General features: G+C 41.2%; 1 protein-coding gene across 2 annotated transcripts in view; it reads right to left on the bottom strand.

Annotated features, from left to right (window-relative positions):
• The window catches only part of GNAL (G protein subunit alpha L), a 314865-nt gene that overhangs the window by 98185 nt on the left and 194232 nt on the right, over positions 1-22448 (bottom strand). For both annotated transcript variants that reach the window (XM_074987462.1, XM_074987463.1), the window contains exon 5: positions 12619-12716. In XM_074987462.1, the coding sequence (XP_074843563.1) occupies positions 12619-12716 (98 nt within the window). The remainder of the gene's footprint in view (positions 1-12618; positions 12717-22448) is intronic.

The raw sequence follows: 22448 nt of genomic DNA, 5'->3' as shown, positions 1-22448 counted from the left end.
CTGTTATTGAGTATACTTGTCTGTAGCTGACTGACTGCTATTTATATTGTATATGCATCCAGTTTAATGTGTACTAATCTGCTGATTTCCTTTTTCATGTCTGTTTTTTGTACTTAAATTAATCCTCAGGTCAAAGATGTGTATACAATGCATGAAAGTAACAAATACTACCAGTATTGTCTTCACTTATCTATCCCTATTATCCTAAATGACCAGCAGTTGCCTTATGTAAATCAACAACAGGATTAGTTGCATATGCATGAGAAGTAGAAGATTAACTTCAAAGAGATGTTCATTGTGTGTCCACAGTGAGAAGTCTATACATACATGCTAAGTGGTCTTCAGATACAAGAAAGCACAATAGACGCAATTCTGCTTCTCTGGTCCATCTGAATGTTGACAGGGAGATTCAGGATGCAATGACAAAGGTCCCCAAAAAGCCATTTTGAGAAGCCCAGAGGAACGTATAAAAATCTCCAAGAATGACAGGTTACTGCATCTCTGCTATCACACAGACTACAACTGATTCACCTGTAAGGCAGCTTATAGGCTTTAACCTCGATAACTCTTTTCCCTTAGCTAATAAATCTATAGCTACTAAAAGTCTGGCTACAGTGTTGTCTTTGTTGATCTCTAAAGTATACCTTGATCTGGGGCAAGTGACTGGTCTTCTGAGCTGGAAGTAACCTAATAGTTGAAGATTTTGTTTTAATAATCTTTCATCATAGGGACTTGTTTGTCTGACTGGTGAAAGGGGTCTGGAATACCTAAGGGGACTGTTTGCAACTCCCTGGTGAAACTAATGAAGTGATACAGGAGAACACTTTTGTTACTGGCTTGGTGAAATATAGGCTGTGTCTACACTAGCCCAAAACTTCCAATAGCCATGCAAATGGCCATTTCAAAGTTTACTAATGAAGCGCTGAAATACATATTCAGCGCCTTATTAGAACGCTGGCAGCCGTGGCACTTGGAAATTGATGCGGCTCACCACTGCGCAGCTCGTCCAGATGGGGGTACTTTTCAAAAGGACCCCAGCAACTTTGAAATCCCCTTATTCCAAATAGCACATAGAAATAAGGGGATTTCGAAGTTGCTGAGGTCCTTTCGAAAAGGACCCCCGTCTGGACGAGCTGCGTCAATTTCAAAGTGCCGCAGCTGCCGGCATGCTAATGAGGTGCTGAATATGTATTTCAGCGCTTCATTACTAAACTTCAAAATGGCCATTTGCATGACCATTTTGAAGTTTTGGGCTAATGTAGACACAGCCCAAATGATAGAATATACCACTAGTTTGGGGTATCTTCCCTATTTCCTGACAGCATGTCATGAGTTTGGCATTCTTAGCTGTGACCCAGGCAGCATGATGCTCAGTACCATCCTAGATGATAGCAGAATGTATGGCTCCCTCCCAGTAGTAAGTAGCCATGACACAGGAAGGACTTAGTGAAAGGAGACTGGTCCTGAGAGTGATAATGTCATAGCTCTTCAGTATCAGCACTGCGGATACTAAAATCATGGGCACTTGGTGCACCACTGACAGTACAAGTACTACGCTCCCCAAGAGACAGGTCCCTGACCATTGGCACTCTCCCTCAGGGCATTAAAGAGACACCATGTGGACTGTGACCTGTTACGTGAGCAGCTTGAGATCATTTATGCTGAGAGGGTGACCTTGATCTGTGCTCTTTTTCAGGGGCAGCGTTCCTTCCTACCCCTTTCACATGAGCAGTTGGCAGAGGACAAAGCTGCTGTTAGAAGAGCATGCCTTCTTAGATGAATGAGCCCAGGAGCTCAGGGTTGAGTTGCTGCTCACAGGAGCACTCAGAGATTAAGCCTACTGTTGGAGGCTTCTTTTCTCCAGATCTGAAGTGGAGTCAATTGAGGAAAAAGCTGAATCAGGGCTTTCTGCACTTTCTAAGTTCTTAAAATAAAAAAGACAAGGACACGCTCTTCCCTTAGGATAAAAAAAGCATATCGAATTCCACTCATTAAGTACAACAGCTGCCTCAAACGAAGGGCAAGTTTGGAAGCCTGGGGACTTTGCTTTATCCACAGGCATTAAAACCTGATACCAAGGAAGGCCCCAACACTAAGAAAATTCTCTTTTTAAGTAGACAACAGTTGTTAAACAAGTAATTTTAAAACTATGTTAACGACAATTAAACTACCTGATGAAGACACAATAATTACATATATGCAAAAAGAATTTTAGTTATATAGAGAGTAAGAGAAATTGATACAGCCAAAGATGCTGTCTCACAGCCACAGGCAGCAAGAAGGAACTGAAGGATGGCTTGCCCCTCAGAATTATATGACTGTGGGTGAGGTTGGGGTGCCAGGAATCCTAGGGTGAAGCACAGCACGAATGGACACTGCTATCCAAAAGAATCCAAACATGAAGTGGAATGCTTGTGGACAATCACTCAAAGATAAACTTTTTCTTTAATTATCCTACCTAATACTCGGATAAATGCATGAATTTAGATGCTAGAGTTAGGAGATGAATGAGTCCACCAGCAGCTTGGTCTCACCAGCTAAGGCCTTGCTTGGAGAAGCTGAAGCAGGATGGAGACGCTTCCCAGTGCAGAGAAGTTGTTTAACAATGGGATGAAGCCAGAAAAGAACAATATTGAGAGAAGATGGGGCAGGTAATAGTAATCAACAACTTTGACAAAACAGCTAACTGAAAAGGGCAGTTGAAACCCCCTTCTCAAAGAGGGAGGAAAAGAAAAAAAATGAGCTATGTGTTTCCCCCCCCATATATATTAGCTCAAATATAAAAATAAATTTGCTTTGGACAAGTGTGTGTTTGCTTTTCTGAACACTTGAACAAATCAGGCTTTACTAGCACAAATGTTTGCAGAAAGCTGAGTTTAGGCTTGCATAATTGAACATACCAGAAGCGGCATATTTCACATTGGACAGAATCTTTAACAAAGCAAGTGATAGGGATCCCTAAATTTTCCCCAAGTCCCAGAATAGAGGTAATTACATGAGCCTGAATGCATCTTCCGCAGCTAAGACCACCCATGTACACAAAGTTAATTTGTAAGAATGCAATAAGACAATATTAAGTTTAAACACAGAAACCATCCAGTAAGTCATATGGTAGCCTAACTTTGCTAGGAATGAGGATGTGGGCAAAGTCCGCGCGACTCAGGGAAAAAAAAAGTTTATTCTTTTCATTGACTAAACCTAATGATCTATTTTTGTGCTCTCTAAACTTCTGTACTTCCCTGGGAGAGTCACAGCCCCAGTGGCATCTTTAAGGCTTATTTCTGATTATCCGTGTTAACTTTACTTAGCCAGAGAACATAAAAATAAGTGATGAGTGATCAGGCAATCTGAACTAACCAACATACCCACATTTTGAATGTAGAATAAAAAATATTTACAGCAAATGGTTTGAGATCAACTCAAATAATGAAAATAATGAATTTTTTTCAAATTATTTCAAATTATTTTCAAATTTGTTTCAAATTATTCATTCAGCTCTCACATCTCATATTTCTAAATGTTTTTAGAATTTTCAGTGGTGCTTAAGTACTACAGAAGAGTGCCCACTGACAGTAATAAAGACTGAAGATCTTTATTTACCCAAAGAACTGTTACACCTTTGGCAGTGTCAGACTATGTCTTCCCTCACTGACTACTGCAACCTTATTCTCAGAGACTAATTTTAAAAGGTTCAGTCTCAGTGAGTGCTAAAATCATTGGTTTCTCTGCTGGAGTTACTAAGAATACTGCCAATTAGAATTGAATATGGGGTGTGTGTATGTGGTGGGGTGGGATAAGGTGGGGGTCGGGGGTTCAGGTTTGGTTTGCGATATGCAGACGTGTTCACCACAAACTAGTCTGCAACCAAATGACTTTCACAGCCAACACTGTGAAGTCAAACAGCGACGATCAATCACTGTCAGCTTAATTGCCTTTGTGTTATGCTGCTAACAAATAAAACAGAATTCAACACCTCATGGTTTCCACAAATCCATTTACTTCAATACACGTCTAAACATTTGGGGACACTTAATCAGTTATACAAACTACTATCTGACCTGGGTTTCCCCCCTTTATGAATGGATTATAATTTATTTTGAAGAGTTCTGGATTCACAGAAAACCATATATTACAAAGCCCTTCCTGGTACATAGTTAAAGTTTGCCACTACTGAGAGAGACTGCCTAAATAAATCATGAAGAAAAAATGTAATTTATAAAGTAGTTAAAACAGGGGTTGTAATAATTTTTCAAACATCTATTTCACTTGGCCAGTTCTGGAGTGAAAACAACAACATTATTTCTGAGTACACTACCTATACCTTAGATAGGTCAGCACCCATCAGCGTTAAATTACAGCTCAGTGTTTCTCTCAAAGGATTTAAATTTCCACAGTATTAGAGCAGTGGGTCTCAGCCTTTCCAGACTACCATACTTCTCCCAGCAGTCTGACTTGCCTTGTACATCTCAAGTTTTCTCTCACTTAAAACCTACTTGCTTACGAAATCAGATCTAAAAATACGTGTAACAGCACATTCCGCTGAAAAATTACTCTCATTATTACCATATATATACCATATAAATATGAAATAAATTAGAATATAAATATTCTACTTACATTTCTGTGTATAGTATATAAAGCAATACAAACAAGTCATTATCTGTATGAAATTCTAGTTTGAACTGACTTTGCTAGAGCTTTTTATGTAGCTGCTGTAAAACTAGGGAGATATCTAGAAAAGTTGATGCACTCCACAAGACCCTTGTGTACACCCAGTAGTACACATACACCTAGTTGAGAACCACTGTATGTGAGTACTCTAAATGCACCTCAATGTTCACTTAATCTCCAACACTATTATTCCCAAAACCTTTCTTTGTCAATAGGCATGTTTTATGTGTGGCACTGACAAAGTCTAGATAAAAGAAGTTAATTTATTTTCCCTTTAAATTCAATGAGGTTCTTGCAGACTTCGAACCATACTTTAATCTCTCATGTGCAGTGCCTCTTATATTTGTGAAGATTTAAAAATAAGGAGATACAATTATAAAAATGTGACAAAATATTTTAGCACAGAAAGAGAAAAATAGAAGACAAAGTAAAGTATACACTGCTGATTCTGTGAAGTGCATTTTACAATACACAGAACTCGCTGGAGTTGATTTTAAAAAAAATCTATCTTGTGACTTTGAATTACTTTTTCTCCATACTAAATATAAATATGTTGTATAATTTGTAGTTAGAGATGGAGAAACTGAATTTTTTTTGCTTATGATACACCTAGAGCTATAGGACCTCAAGAAAAATATCCTGCTTGGTCACTTTTTCCGTTTGTCATAAATTCTGTAAAACATACTAAGATGATGGTTGCTTAAATAAAGTTCAGCTAACAGAGGGCATTTTAGCAGAACTATGCACAGATACCCAAGGCTTGATGTTCATTTACATTTAGGCCCATATACACCAGACTCTCAGGGCAAAGCAACCACAGAGTGAAAGCAAATGCAGTTTACAGCCCTAGCGTAAATGAGCATAAGGCCCCACACTCTGTCCTTGCCTCTGTGACCAGCAATATAATAATACTTCTCAAAAACAAAAAATAAATCTTCTCCCCACAATAAGAGTATATTAACCTAATTTTAAGCATCAGTACAGTCCTTCTCAAGTGAAAAGTCTGTATGTGCTTTGCACAGAACTAGGAGACCAGCATTTGAGAATTACAATTGTTGCTCACTTTGGCAACTTTCCTTCCATTTACTCAGCCAAAAAGCAACTTGCTTCACATGAAATGTTAACTATTAGTTAATTTTTGTAAAGCACTTTGAAGACGGAAAACATTATATAAGTTCTAAGCATTATTTTCAGAATTGTCATAAGGCCATGCCAATTTACAAGATTTAGTCTCGCCCTATTTGTATTAGATAAATAAAGAGCTCTCCGTTCAACTGATGTTAAACTCTTGGGCTATGTTTAGACTGCTTGCGTAGTTTGAAAAAAAATTACACAATTTCTTCAAAATACCTTATCTCAAACTTAGTGTCATCCAAACTGCAATGAAGTTCAAAATAAGGGCCTATTTTGAAAGTTCCATTACCTCTCTTACCACGAGGGGTAGTGGAACCAGAATACCAGGCCTTAAATAGTGGTGCTATTTTGAGAGCAGGGAAGCCATGGCGCTGTTATTTTGGGATACCTTTGTATCCCAAAAGAGCACATGAAGTCTAAACGCAACCTTGGTGATTATCTGGGGGGGGTGAGGGGAGTGATCAGTTGGAGAAAATGGGGGCCAGGATAAGTAGAAAAGAAAATCTCCTTTTTCTTTACATTCTTTTAGAAAAATACCAGAATTGTCACCAATTTTGTCACTTATGTTTCCCTTCTGTATATAAGTATTGGAGCATAGGTCTTTTCCCCTCATGTCAGAATTTCCATTTTAGGAATCTTTACCATCACATAAACAGTCTTTCGTTAATATTATAACGGAATAATTTACTTTTTACATGCTGTTCCGGGGCGTATGGGGTGTCCAGGGAGGGGTAGCACCTCTAGTGTGGGGACTTGTCGTGTCTCTTTGGGCCAGTTCGTGCACCTTTGGTCCCCACCTGGTACCCAGCTCTCACCTGTGGCTCCAAGAAGCTGTAACATTCAGCGGCCACACCCTGATGAACTGCTTCGAGAAGCGGGCTAAACCAGGTGAGGGTAGCCGGCAGGTCCGAAACCTGGGGTGAGATAGGGAATTGCCTATCCCAGCATGCAAAGTCGGCCCCGGCGGACTGGGCGGATGAGATCAACAGCAAGATACAACAATCAGGAAGGCGGTTCTGCAATGCTCTGTGGCAAGCGAAGGGAATGACAAGGCACCAAAGACAGCATGGCCATGCACTGCAGCCTAGGAAGTCCCAGCCGTGACAACTTTGTGTACCACTGGAACCAGGCTTCTGAGGTCGAGAGAGTGGAACTGCCTCTGTGCAATGGCTTTTCCACTTTAAACATTCTCCCACACAGGTTCTTTGCACATTCTCATCACTTCTGTCTACCTCAAAGTCCTACGGTGATGGCGGAGGGGCAAAGTGACAGGTGGAGGTGACCACTGGGAGTTGTAGCTCCAAACCTGCACGTAGGCAGCCTGTGGACTTTGGTCGCTTGACTCTGACCCCAGGACGACAGAGGAGTTCGGCAGCATCCCAGGGGACTGAGCAGGCCTTTTTAGGAGCAGCACTGCTCACCTTCAAAATGAAGGAGGGGACTAGAAAAGGTGTCCCAAAAATTGCTTGTCTCAACCAAAATGCTCAGCATGCCGCAGCTGGCAGTTTTACCCTCACAGTGGTCAAAAAACAGCAAAAAGAAAGATGATATTTGCAGCATGGAATGTTTGCACCCTCTTGGACAGGGAGAATGCTATGAGGCCTGAGAGAAGAATGGCCTTCATAACAAGAGAGCTGGCATGTTATAACATTGACATAGCCACCCTGAGCGAGACCAGACTGGTAGAGAAAGGATCCATCTGCGAACCAAAAGGAGGTTACATCTTCTTCTGGAAAGGCAGGCCAGAAAACGAAGACAGAATCCATGGAGTGGGACTTGCCATCCAGACATCACTTCTGCACCAGCTTCCTGACCTACCAATTTGCATCAGTGAGCGTCTGATCAAGCTCTGCTTCCCCCTCAACTATTCTCACCACGTTACAGTCATCAGCGCTTACACCCCCATGTTGGCTAGCAGCGACGAAGCAAAAGAAAGTTTCTATGAGGACCTCGACCATCTTCTGAAAGCAACTCCTCCTAGTGACAAGCTTCTTCTGTTGGGTGACTTCAACGCCAGGGTTGGCAAGGACTCTAGGATCTGGAAAGGGGTACTGGGACATCATGGTGTTGATAACATGAATGCCAATGGCTGCCTTCTGCTGAGCTTGTGTGCAGAAAATGACCGGACGATTACCAACTCTCTCTTCAGGCAAGCCGATAAATACAAGACCACATGCATGCACCCAAGAGCAAAACAGTGGCACCTGATTGACTATGTCATCAGTCGCAGGCGGGACATTCAAGATGTTAAAATCACCAGGGCCATGCGGGGAGCTGAATGCTGGACTGATCATAGACTTGTCAGATCTGTCCTTATGCTGCACATCACACCACTGCACTGCAAGAAGCTCAAGGTTGTCATATCCTCCTTCAACATCGGGAAGCTGCAACATACTGGTCACTGTGAGAAATTCGTAGCCTGCCTTGAAGTGCTGATGTCCCATGGACCTCTGACAGGAGACCCAACACAAAAGTGGGAACAGTTCAAAACCCTAGTGACAGAGTCAGCCAAGTCAACACTAGGAGTGAAAAAGAGAGTTCACCAAGACTGGTTTGATGAAAATGATGAAGCCATCCTGAAGCTCTTAGAGGAAAAACAGAACGCATTTCTGCTATGGCAAAATGATCAGTCCTCAATCTCCAAACGTGATTGTTTCAAACACCTTCAGAGCCAGGCACAAATGGCACTTCGCAAAATGCAAGGTGAGTGGTGGGAGGGTAAAGCTGATGAGGTCTAATACTACGCTGACACCAAGAACTCCAAAATGTTCTTTAGTACTATCAAAGCTATATATGGACCTTCAAAGCCAAGTACTACACCTCTCCTGTCTGCAGATGGCATGACCCTTCTTAAGGAGAAGAACAGCATCAACAATAGGTGGAGAGAGCACTTCAGCAACCTTCTCAACAGAGCCTCCATTGTCGACCCTGTGGCCCTAGACCAGACCCCTCAGAATCCCACAACAGACAGTCTTGACCTGCCCCCTACAATGGATGAGGTCAAAAACGCAATCAGCCAAACCAGCTGTGGCCAAGCCCCTGGGATGGACGGTATCCCTGCTGAAATTTTCAAGATGGCAGCACCAGTGTCACCTGAAGCCTTTCACAACATCTTGATCAGCATCTGGGAAGAAGAAGCCATGCCCAAAGACTTTAAGGATGCCACAATCATCTCGCTTTTCAAGAACAAGGTCAACAAAGCTGACTGTGGAAATTACCAGGGCATCTCCCTTCTCTGTACTGCTGGGAAGATCTTGGCTCAAGTCATCCTCAACCGTCTGATCACCAGCATCTCAGAGGAGAACCTACCAGAGGCACAGTGTGCTTTTCGCCCAGGCCACAGCACCATTGACATGATCTTTGCTGTTTTCAGGTCCAGGAAAAGTGCATAAAGCAGAACTTGGATCTGTACGCTGTCTTTATAGACCTGACCAAGGTGTTTGACACCATCAACAGTGAAGCCCTGTGGATTATCCTGTCAAAACTTGGCTGCCCGAGAAGATTCATTAACCTCATACACCTGTCCCACGATGACATGACTGGCTTTGTTCTTTCAAATGGTGAGTTCTCAGATCCATTTGAGATATCCAATGGTGTGAAGCAAGGGTGCGTGCTGGCCCCAGTGTTATTCAACCTCTTTTTCACATGCGTCCTCAGTCACGCAGTTAGGGACCTGGACCATTGAGTCGACATAAAATACAGACTTGATGGGTCACTTTTAGACCTTCGTTGTCTGAATGTTAAAACCAAGATGCTTGCGAGGCTCATCCTTGAAGCCCTTTTTGCTGATGAATGTGCACTTATGGCATACAAGGAATCTGATCTCCAGCTCATTGTCAACAAGTTTGCTGATGCCACTCGCCTCTTTGGTTTGACCATCAGCCTAGGAAAGACCGAGGTGCTGTTTCAACCCGCTCCAGGATCTGCCGCTCTCCCTGCTTCAATCTTTATTGAAGGAACAGAGAGGAAGCCGTGCTAGTCTACATACTATCAAAACAAAAAAGCAGTCAAGTAGCACTTTAAAGACTAACAAAATAATTTATTAGGTGAGCTTTCGTGGAACGGACCCACTTCTTCAGACCATAGCCATACCAGAACAGACTCAATATTTAAGGCACAGAGAACCAAAAACAGTAAGCAAGGTGGACAAATCAGAAAAAAAAAAATATCATGGTGAGCAAATCAGAGAGTAGAGGGGCAGAAGGCCTGGGTGGGGGTGGGGGTCCAAGAATTAGATTAAGCCAAGTATGCAAAAATCATAATTGGCTTAATCTAATTCTTGACCCCCCCCCCACCTGCCTTCTGCCCCTCTCCTCTCTAATTTGCTCACCTTGATATTTTTTTTTTCTGATTTGTCCACCTTGCTTACTGTTTTTGGTTCTTTGTGCCTTAAATACTGAGTTTGTTCTGGTATGGCTATGGTCTGAAGAAGTCGGTCTGTCCCACAAATGGAGGAGTCAAGAATCCCTAAGCAACTCCTCTACAGTGAACTCTCCCAGGGCAAAAGGAATCAAGGCAGACCTCACAAGAGGTATAAAGTCTGCGTGAAGGCCAACATTGCTCATGCTGGTTTAAAACCAGATCAGCGAGAGCAGCATGCAACAGACCGAACTGGCTGGCATGCTCTTGTACGACAACTTTGAAGAGCAGCGATGCGTACGCCTCACTGATGCTAGTGAGAGGAAGAAAGCAGCAGCAGCAGCCACACCAACAGAGCCAGGACAATTCCCTTGCTCCCACTGTGGACGCCCATGCTGTTCAAAGCTTGGACTCCTCAGCCACATGTGAGTCCACAACGGATGAGCCTGTGCAAGCTCAAGATGTCATCGTCGGACACGATGGACTGCCTACCACATGTTGTACCCTTGCCTCCTAAACACAGGCTTGGCAAAAGTATATAGGACTTGTTAGCAAAGTGTTCTTAACCTTCAATTATTTTACACACTCATTATATACTTACTTTCCAATATCTTCTCTCTTATTTCATTATAAGGTACATGACATGCTATATTCAGTCTTGAGCTCCCAATTAGCACAGATCAAATGTGTACCACAAAGGGAAAAAATCCACAGAAATCACAAATTTAGAGGTCATTTGCAGGGCATGTACCATTCAGAATGACTGCTTTCATTTAAATAATGATATTTCCAGTCAATCTGGCCATGAACTAATTAAATAAAATAGCCACAGTATGGGCACTCCTGGTTTAACTATGCCCACTGAGGTTAACTGAGCTCATTTCTACCCACGCAAAATTCTACCACACTGTCATGTCTAAATGTGTACATAGTTATTAGCTTCTCTTCTCTTATAATATAGTAAAGGTAGGGAGAAGAAGGAAATGACCCAACGATTGAGCTGCCAGTCTCTGGCAAAAGTGAGGGAATGAGTCTGCTTTGGGTTCTTTAACAGCAACGAAGGGTCCTGTGGCATCTTAGAGACTAACAGAAAAGTTTTGAGCATGAGCTTTTGTGAGCACAGACTCACTTCATCAGCTGCTCGTCTTGGAAATCCGCAGGGCCAGGTATAAATAAGTCAGAGCAAGGGTGGGGATAACAAGGTTAGCTCAGTCAGCAAGGGTGAGGCTTACTACCAGCAGTTGATCTGGAGGCGTGAACACCAAGGGAGGGGAAGCTGCTTCTGTATTTAGCCAGCAATTCACAGTCTTTGTTTAAGCCAGAGCTGAGGGTGTCGAATTTGCAGATGAACTGTAGCTCAGAAATTTCTCTTTGGAGTGTGATCCTGAAATTTCTTTGCTGTAGTATAGCTACTTTTAAGTCTGCTGCTGTGTGGCCTGGGAGATTGAAGTGCTCTCCTACGGGTTTTTGTATATTGTCATTTCTGATATCTGATTTGTGTGCATTTATTCTTTTACGTAGAGACTGTCAAGTTTATCCTATGTACATAGCAGAGGGGCATTGCTGGCACATGATGGCATAAATTATATTGGTAGATGTGCAGCTGAATGAACCCACAATGGTCTGGCTGATCTGGTTAGGTCCTGTAATGGTGCTGCTGGTGTAGATATGTGGGCAGAGCTGGAAGGAGGTGCCACAGGACCCTTCGTTGCTGTTACAGATCCAGACTAACACGGCTACCCCTCCAATACTTTGGGTTCTTGTCTCTCTGCTGGAGTCAAAGAACAGAAAAACAGGACATACAGTTTTGCAACAGACCAGCTGACCATCATTATCAGTCAGGCTCATCTCCAGAGTTTGCTCTCCAAAATCCCTAAATCACGAAGCAATTCTAGAGGCATAGTTTCTGGCAATTCACACACAAAGGCATATTTTTGGTCAAAGTCTAATTCAGAACTACATTATTATTTCTGGTGCTAGTCAAATATTGTAGCTTTAGGATACTGGTGAATTATTTCCTTTGTGATGAAGAGAGGGGCGTGACAGGTGTCATAGCCTGTTTAGGATTTTCCTCTCAAATCTTTACATATACACATTTCCACTGCAACCCTGTGTAAACCATATCCTAACAAGTGACCTTTAGAGACGATTTCTTCTGTTACATTTACTGATTGACTTGATGTAGCCATTTGAGAAGATAATCAACTGGCTAGTACCTTAGATCTCACTACCGTGTGGCTTGATTCTTAAAATGCTCCATTGTAGTTATCTAGTAAGCGAGCAACATATTAAAACCGTCAGTACTCTTGCTGTGCACTTTGTGTATATGTAAGAAATTATAATGTTGTTTGGTGCACCACAAACTCCCATATCTTGCAAATATAAAGATCTTTTCAAGACATATTATAATACATTACATTCTCGGGTATTAATCACACGAAAATAAACACTTACTACTGCGCACAGTCAATCAGTTGGTATTCGTTTGACCTCTCGAAGCATGCCTTTACTCCTTCATCGTCCCAGAGCTTTTTTGCATGTTCAAAGAATTCCTGAAAATTGGAAATGTGACAAAGAAGAGAAGATTTCTTAGGATTTGTTTTAATTAAGAAGAAACAATAGTTCATCACTTCTTTAATATATACGTTTTAAAAGGTGGCAGCATGAAAAAGACATACATGTAAAGAAGAAAAGGTAAAATAGTATTAATGAAGTTGAAGCCTCAGGAAGACTAGTTTGGCTGTTGTACTTTCATATACAAGCTATCGATCGGTTTCAAGAACTTTATATAATCTAGCCCAGGGGTATGAAAACTGGGGAGGTCCACGACATTTCAAAAGGGGAGCTCAGCACAATTGGTTAAATGACCACCCTGCAGGGGCCTTCTGATGCCTCCCTGTAGCTTCTGTGCACAGCTGTGCTGTGCTCATGCTCTGGCTTAATTTCTGGTCTCTCCCCACCCCTCCTCCTCCCCCCGGGGGCCCTCCATTGCCTCCCTGCAGCCTCTCTTTGCTCAGCTGCCCACCTACCTGCACGCCGCCATCTCTGCCATCGTTTCTGGTTTCCCCCTCATGTTTTGCAGAGATATCTGAGTGCGGTAAGAGATGTGTGCTTTTACTGGCACTGCCCCTTGTTTCAGCTTCCTCAGAGAGTCTACGCCTTTTTTTTTTCTTTTAAAGTGCAATTACGTTGATCTTTTGTTTAGTTCTTTCATTTAACTTTAAAAAGGCCAAGAGGCCCGGAAAGGGAGGGTGTCTTTAAACAGTGGAGAGCTTCCCCCCGCCCCCCACTTCCCTTTTTCCCTCCTAAGCCTGGTCAGGCTCTTGAAACAGGTTAGATGAACTACCTGGGACTGCTGGAGTTGGAAGAGCTCTTCAAACAAAGTGACTTTTTGTTTTAATAGCCAGTTGGGAGGGCTGAGGAAGGTGGCTTTTCAAACACGCTTTGCCTCCATCCGTTAGTGAGTATCCTCTCTCTCACCGCATGCATTGTCCTTGCACCACTGCAGTTTGTGTTGCTGCCTCACATAGACCAGCACATGCCAAGAGAGAGGGTGTGTGTGTGTGTGTGTGTGTGTGTGTGTGTGTGTGTGTGTTTCAATAAGAACATAAAGAGAAATTTCCATGGGGCCCTGACTAACTGCAGGGATGAAAAAGCGGGGCGTGACGTAAAAAGTTTGCTTGCCCTGGATGCAACCTTTCACTACTTCTCCCAAAGACCAGTCATCTACCTGGAAAGCAAGAATTAATAAAATAATCCAACCTAACTGCCCTGTGAGGCCAAAAGAAATGTTAAAAATGACAAACTAGGTTGGCATATCCAAGTGCAAGTAGACAAATTCCCAAGTAAGAAATCAGATTCTCGATGACACAAGGGATTTTGGATGGCAAGTTTGTTTCTCTCAAAGAAACAAATATGTGCCAGAACTAACTCTTAACATTATAGTGAAACCTCAACAACAAACACCTGAGCACACACAGTTCCACAGTACCATAAATATGGCAATGGTAAAGCACCAAAATTTATTTTTTGCTTTGAAGGACAGACTGTTGGTAGCTCTTAGCAGCCTAGCAAAAAGAAAAGTCCTGAAAGTCAGCTTGTAGTTGCTAACATGAAAATCGAACACTTTGTTCTAGTAGTTCTCAACGTTTCCAGACTCCTGTACCCCTTTCAGGAGTATGATTTGTCTTGTGTACCCTAAGTTCCATCTCACTTAAAAACATAGGCTTAAGATTTCTACCCCGTGACTGAAAGTCCAAGATTGGCCCTGGCAACCCCATTAACATGAAATTGTTCATAGTTTGAGAACAGCTTTATTCAAAGACTCATATTCTGGGAAACCTAGTAAGTACTTCATATCTAGGATTATGCCATGATTAAGAGAACCACCCTGAACAACAACTAAACCAACACACCTGCTCCCAAAAGTGAAGAGCAAGTTATAAAAGGTAAGCAATGTGTTCATCATGCATGGAAGCACCTGAAGCTACCTTGGTTCTATTGGCTTGGGTAAATAAGAGCCCAGCTCAGCCAAAAAGACAACCTCTGCCCCCACAAACCCCACGATTAGAAAGAGCTCTCACATAAATTCACTATACACTGGACCTTTTGCAGAGGCTCATGCAGAAACTAGAAAAAAAGTGTTGATCACACTCAAGCCTATGGCCTTCCTTCCGAGAAAGTAAAGCAACAGTTCCCCATCATAGTGGGAAGTAGCTCTTCATGGTCAGAAATTACATTCTGAAAGGAATGCAAACCCAAGACACTTATCTTTTTTGTGAATTAAAGAATCCATGGCACATACCTCAAGAACAGATGTGCTAGCACTATTGAGCTTGGCAAAATCCACTTTACAAAATATTTACCTAAATTTCACACTGCAGTTTTGTTTGGAGATGGCATTATCCCTCACTTCCTGCCCTAAAATACAGTAAACCCTTGAGTTATGCAACGCCTCCGTAACTCAAATTTTCGTGCAAGTCGAGAGGAGACAGACACCAGGTGGCCGCCTGGTTCTCAGCTCCCCTGGGCTTGCAGGAGTCAGGGCTGGTCAGTTTCCTGGCTGCCAGAGCAGTTCTTGTCAGGGGTGGCAGTCGCGTTAACCCAAGACATGCACAGCTTGGTTGCATGCATCTAAAGGGTTTACTGTATTACAGGTTGAACCTCGCTAGTCTGGCACCCTCTCGTCCAGCAACATCCATAATGCAGTATGATTTTAGTTGGCTGGATGACCACTTAGCATGGGTGTAGCCAAGTTTCTCATGGTTCCATAAAAATTTGTTTACAGCAACCAGCCCTGGCTCTCAGTGTTCTGTGCTGTTATTTAGCTATAATTTACTGCTAAACATCCTCTAATAGTGCAGTAAGTAGAGGAAGTGTTGGTAATGGTGCTAACGAATATTGACCTCCCATAGTTTTGCAAATTCTCTCATTTGGAACTGGTCAGGTCCCAAATGGGACTAGAGTGGTTCAATCTGTAGCGTGTACTGTGTTTGTATGCTGTTGAAAAGCTTCTGTATCCCACTCCAGAATGTGTTGTCTAACAGAACAGGGAAGTGGGGGTCAAGACTCTCTAATTTTATTGCAAACCAAAACCACCACCACCACCACCACCACCAATCCCTCACAAATCCATTAAAAAGCAACAGTTAAGATCGGTAAATACCTTGTAATTTAGCAATCACATCATTTACAGAAACACACACTTTCTAAATAATAAGCATATTATTTTCATCCACTGCAACGAAATATGTTTTTTATCATATCAAAAGAACTTTGACTCATAGAATTTTAAAGCTTTGCTGTTGTTTTTTTGCTGTAGTAACCAAGCACATTTTGGTGTTTTCTTTTAAACAATAATGTGAAGTGGGAAGCAACTAACAGGTATCAATTGGCAGTAGAACTTTTTAGTGATGCACAAATTGCTGTTTATTGAGAATAATGTTGCATATCTAATTTTATAGGAAAAGAGTGTAACACTACCAAAAAAGTGAATCTGGATATGATCAGGACAATCTAATTTTCCAAGCCAAAGCTATAGGGCAAGTTAACGTGGAATACTATAATGGAATACGGTTGTAACCCCAACTCTCAACCTCTCTGTAATTCCTGGCTCAGCCATTATCTTCCTCTGAGACTTTCAGGAAATTACTTAACTTCTGTCTGATTTTGAACCAGACTGTTATGAGGTTCAAGACTGTTATGAGGTTCAATGATTGTAACTTACAGAACTATATCAAAAAGCATGTTTTCCAATCCCTATTATTGCCTTGAAAGAAAACCAATCTTTTATGATAATAAAATTGAAATTTTCTATTAATGCAGTATATTAGCACTGAACTCACCTTCCAATCTTAACACACACCTCCAAAAAACATCACCCTAAAAGTAATACAACATCTTTAATTGGCAGGTGATTGCCAGATGCTAACAAAACATTTAAGAGAGAGTACAAGTGGAGGAAAGATTTTCAGAGGAGATGCTACCAAACGAACATTAAAGCCATACCATTATTTTTCAAACGTACTGTACGTTATGTATATGCAGAAAAAATAAAGAAAAATTAATTCCACTTTCCTGAGGGATTTCAAATCTTGAGGAGACTGAGGTGTTAAACAATAAGGTCCAAAACTCTGTGAATTGTGTTAATTTGCAATTACTGTTTCTCTTTCTATTGCGACTTTTACAAGTGCATCAAGTTTTCTAACTGGAGGCAAGAAATTAAATAAAACGAAAACCAAACCAGACCCATTCAGGTCAACCTAAGAATGGCCATACTACATCAGACCAAAGACTAATCTAAACCCAATATCCTGTCTTCTGACAGAGACCAATGCCTGATGCTCCAGAGAGAGTGAACAGAACAAGTGATCACCTGAGTGATCCCTCTCCCGACATCCAATTCCAACCGCTGACAAACAGAGGCTAAGGACATCATTCCTACCAGAACAAACTTTCCTTACTTGAAGAGGAAATGAAGGATTTGGTGACTTTGAAAGGGAACACTGTGTCTTTTGAAGCTGTGTTACAGCTGCTGGAAAGCCCTTCCATCTTACCATAAAAAGAGAAACCAAATGAGAGCACAGAGATTAAAAAAAAAGAGGATGAAACAAGGAGGGAACAGAGAACGTAAAATAGAGAAGGCTGCTATAAACTATAAAACTGAAAAAATCAAAGAATTAATAGAGACAGAAAGAAAAACATAAGGGAAATAAAAATAAATCAGTGAAATAACTGGAGAAAGGAACAAACCAAAAAGGACGGTTAAAATGCGAATACATGGCACAATTTTAAGAAAAAATACAAAACCAATATTTTATTTCTCTGTTTAGACTGGCTTGCATCTCCATGTGATCTAAGAGTATTTTCTTTAAAATGAAGGATATGAGGAAGTAGTATGGTGCCATAAGAAAAGTTTACCTGTGGCTGCTTGTCTTAGAGTCCAGTGCTTCAGTTCCTGTGGTATGATGAGCTGCAAATCATTTCACCCTCATGGCATCTATCTTTGTAGGCCTACCTCTGATAAGTGAGAGCATAAAAATCGCTCTCTTTTCCAAAGACGGGAATTTTTTGAAAGACATTGGGACTCTCCAAAAACCATTGCTGATAGGTTTCTCCTGTTCACTTATGTTTGTGCCTCCACATGGTACACACCTCTTATTCCTGGTGGTTTATTTTCAAATTTATTTTTAACCTTCTATAGGAAAAAAAAAAACCTCTACACTTTTGGTGGCAAACTGTTTTGGGAGTGGCTAAAATAAAGTATTTTTAATTTGCACTAAAACTTTAGTTTCTCTTCTACCTTTGTTTTACATTCATTTTTCAGTAGATGTAAAATTAAGTCTGTTTATATCCACAAGTATAATTCTGCGTATCTTTTATCGCCATTTTGCATACAAATCCTTACATAAATCAGCACTGGTCAGCATATAATTTCTGCCACTAATATTTTAGCCTGATTATTTTCTTTTACAGCAGACTGTTTAAAACAATTCTCAGATTTCTTCATCTAACACAAGTCCTATAATGTAACTTTCTTTAAAATGTACTAAACTACTGCAGAGGAGTATATTTGTCTGCAAATTGCCTCCCACTTACATCTACAGTGCTTTTTCCTTGGTGACTAAACTGTTCCACAAAAATCCTACACCACTTCAAGACTATCACCACCACCATTCTCTTTCCATGCTAAGTTTCAAATCTTTTACCCTAATAAGCACCCTAATATAATAACCCTTTTTCAGCAGCTGAAGGCACTATCAGCCACCAAGATGTGATCCAGATCCCACATCCCAAAATCACCAATGTCTGGAGAATCGCCTAGATCCAGCCCACTTCCTACTTTCATTCACTTAGATATATAGACCATTTCCTTGTGCTGCTACTTCCTATAATCAGCACTGAATTACCAATTATGAGATTTAAAAAAAGAACAAACTGTAAGGCGTTTCAGCTACCAGCACCTTCTTTGTATGATGGAGAACATGGAGGGAGGCTATTACTACACAAGAGATATAGCTTGTGAGAGAAACTGTGAAGCAATATTAATAACAAATCATTATTAAAAACACAATTTCAAATGTGCTTTAATGAGGTTACTGCACAATTCTTTTTGAAATTTAATTCTTCTTATTTAAGAAATAAACACTGCGTGAGAAATATACACACGCACACATGCAGTTCCTACAAAACCTGTCACAGGGCCTAAAAAAAGGAATTGTTTGACTTTCATCTAGGGAACAAACTTTTTAACTGTCTAAATTAGTGAAGAAATATAACAGGAGACTAAACAACCAAATAGCTTTATAGAATTTTTTGTATGTATTTTGGAAAGAAAATTCTTTTATCTGACTGCATTACGAACCTCAAAAAGGATCTTACTAGGTCAACAATTTTTAAGGAGACTCTAGACACCTGAGTTCCAAATGAAGCACACATTGTGCCTGACCTGTTGCTACCTTTAATCCTCCTATAAACTGATAGGAAGAAGACTCCACAGTATCTTCCTCTTCTGTGTATTTTCTCTGCTAATGCCCTGTTTGACAGGATAATACTAAATCAGATCCGTTTCCCTCACCACAAATAAGAGTCATAGTCCTAGTCTTCCAACCCTTGGGTATCCAAGCTTATTTCTTAATTTAAATGCAACTTTAATCCATCTACCTGTCTGATTTGCACGACAAGCATTTAAAGAATGTGGAACTAAAGTGACATATGTCCTATAATAATACAACAAGTACATATTTTCAGGGTTTCATACTATTGTGTGAAATCTGAAGTCCTGAATTTTACTCTTTAATGTAGTTATTTTCTTGTTGTTGTTAAACCAAACTATGCAATTCCCTTAAAAACAATAGATTGTAAAACAGGCCATTACATTTATATTTACAATTGTCTTGTTTTCCACATACCAATAAGGCAAGAGTCCTATAAAACACATAGTTTAATACCCAAGCCTGAGCACTTCCATTCTGAACAATGAATAAGGTAGGATCCTTGGGAAAAATGGCATGTGATAATATATGACAGTATGATAACACACATATATACACAAGGGTGCAGAATTAAAGTGCAAAGACAACCTATATTCTGACATTACCTAACTTTCCTTGACTTTGCAACCTAAATAACTTTTTGTAATAGTTTTGTTTATGTTATTTCCTAGGTAGACTTTTAAGAAAAAGGTAAAAACAAATTCTATTACCGTTGTCATAGCAGTAGAAGAAAGAAATCTCTAATAATGATGTAACTATCCTGCCATGAGCCATCAGCACAATTGTGACCCTTAGGTACACAGTACAGTCTTCTACAGCTTGAGACAATGGGGAACTTATAAAAGTATTAGGCTACTTCTCTCTGTGAGGACTGACGGCTAAAGAGAAGATGACACAGACTTGGCCAGCAGATTTCCATAGCTGCTTGCTCAGAAGCAGAGGAGTGCTGAGACTCAGGTTCTATTCCAGGTTTGGAAGGAGCGTGTACATAACCCACATGCCTCCTCCTGGGTGTGATGCTTTGTCCCATACCACTGGCACCACGACTACTTAGAGATTAATGAGTGTGCTACACACTTAGCTAACAGGCACAGCCTTTAGCTCATGCAGCACAGCCTCATTCATTTAGCTCAAGAGATCCCAGATTAGATCCTGGCCACTGATGACTGTGGGTCTCCCAGCATTATATGTGCTCTAGCTGTTCCAAATGCTAGAACAGGGGTCTGCAACCTGCAGCTCATGAGCTGCATGTGTCTTGTTAAGCACTTCTTAGTGGCTCCTGATGATATAATTGCACAGTAACAACAAAACAAACCAACAAAACCACCCCTCCCAACTATTATCAATAAACAGCGATGTCTAAAAGTTTAACGATGAACAACTTATATCAAATAGCAAATCATATGCAACCTTGAAACACTGGATAACCCCCTCCAGAATCCTCCAGAGAGGGACAAGGTTTGGGAGTGAAACTCCGGAAGACAGTGGTACAAACACACACAAGGAAATAAAATATGTAAAAAGTTCGTGAATATCCTGCAGGAAATATGTATCACATCACAAATCACCTTTAAAATAGGGGTTAAAAAAAGTAGTTTGAGTTATTTGTTAAGAACGGTTTTGTATTCACATGCATTGCGGCCCTTGAATTACTGAGTTTTTTTTACTGAATTGAAAAAAATGGCTGTTCTTACTATTTTGGTTGCTGATCCCTGCCCTAGCATGTTTGACACCATGCCTGTCATTCTTGCTGCTATCCTCCGTTACCGTTCTCCCCACGCCAGTCCCTCCCCCTCTGCTATTGTCCCTGGGCACCAGCAGTGGGGGGCACTGAAAACAGAGAAGAAAATCTCCATATTGTCAGTTCTTGCATCAGAACAACCTTAGCAGATCAAAAGGAAGAACCGAAGGGGGTGACCACCTTAATTCCAGTTGCCCAAACTTGAAGCATGCTTAATATTGCAGCCAGATTTGGGTGGATTTTCAGAGCAGTAAAATGAAACTCTGAGCATGTTCCTGCTCCAAAGCATAAACTCACTAGACATTCTCAATTAAACGGTTGGAAGAATTTTCTTTAACGTGGGCAAAACAATATTTTCCCCTTATCTCATCCTCTGAAATGGCTAAATAATTTTTGTTTTTTAAATTCCAGCAAAAAGTGCCTGTGGCTTATAACTGGCATGGAAAATTTCAACAAAACTGGTTAAAGTCTGGCAAAATTATAAGCAACTGAAAACTGCATCTATAATAGAAACTGTTAGGCAACCACAATTGTAGGCTTTGCTGTCAGTTTTGCCTCTAACAAAAAGTGTTCTGTTTGCACGGAAAAATAGGATTTGCCGCCTGGATCAAAACTACTGGCTCATCTAGTCCAGAATTCTAAATCACACAATGGATAGTAACCAATGCCTCTGAGGAAGCTATTGTCCCATGATGAACAATGAAAACCTTCCTGAAACTTCTTCACAACCTGCAGCAGTTAGTGTTTGGCTTGTCCCCTGAAGCCTGATATTGCTAATTTAAAGAAAAGGTATCAAAAGATGTTTTATTATGTTTGTAAATGTTTCACCATTTTCCCAATGCCAGCTGTCATGGGTCCTGTCTCAATGGGCACTCTGGGGCTAAAGAAACACCTAGGTGAACACCCAGCAGCACTAAGCTACCCCTGTCACCCCTCTTCCCCTGCACTCTCATACGCTGGCGACCCTACTGACCTTCTTCAGCCACTCACAGTGTTCAGGAAGTTTGAAGTAGGGAGGGAGAAGGAATAGGGCATACTTTGTGGAAGAGGTGAGGCAGAAATCGAAGGAGGGAGGGCAGGGGGGCTTCTGAAAAGGGGTGGAATGGAGGTGGGCGTGGAAGTGAGGGAAGAGGCTGGTGGGAGCTTGGGAAAGTGGTGGAATGGGGGCATAATGGGACAGAGGATGGGCGGGGCTTGGAGGAAGCAGTGAAGTGAGGGTGGAGGCTGGGATGGAGCCGGGGTTGAGCACTCCACATTCTGAAGGGGAAGTCGGCATCTCTACTTGCTGTCATTAATTCTCGGTGGTAGTGAGTACTACTGTTTATTACGCATCATGGAAAGGAGTTCTCTTATCAGTTTTGAATTTGTCTTTCAGTTTCATTGTTTGGAAGTAAGAGACAAAGCATATAAGAACTCCTGATTTACCATCTCTGTACCATTTATTAATGTGCCTGTAACTCTATTATGTCTTCTCATCAATTGTTTCACTCAGTTGAACAATTCCAAACTTATAAAGCTCCCCTCATAGGTTAGTCTTTCCCTCTCTGAAC

This window comes from Carettochelys insculpta, chromosome 2 (genome assembly GCF_033958435.1).
Source record: "Carettochelys insculpta isolate YL-2023 chromosome 2, ASM3395843v1, whole genome shotgun sequence".
Classification (NCBI taxonomy): Eukaryota; Metazoa; Chordata; order Testudines; family Carettochelyidae; genus Carettochelys; species Carettochelys insculpta.
This window is presented reverse-complemented; position numbering and strand designations above follow the sequence as displayed.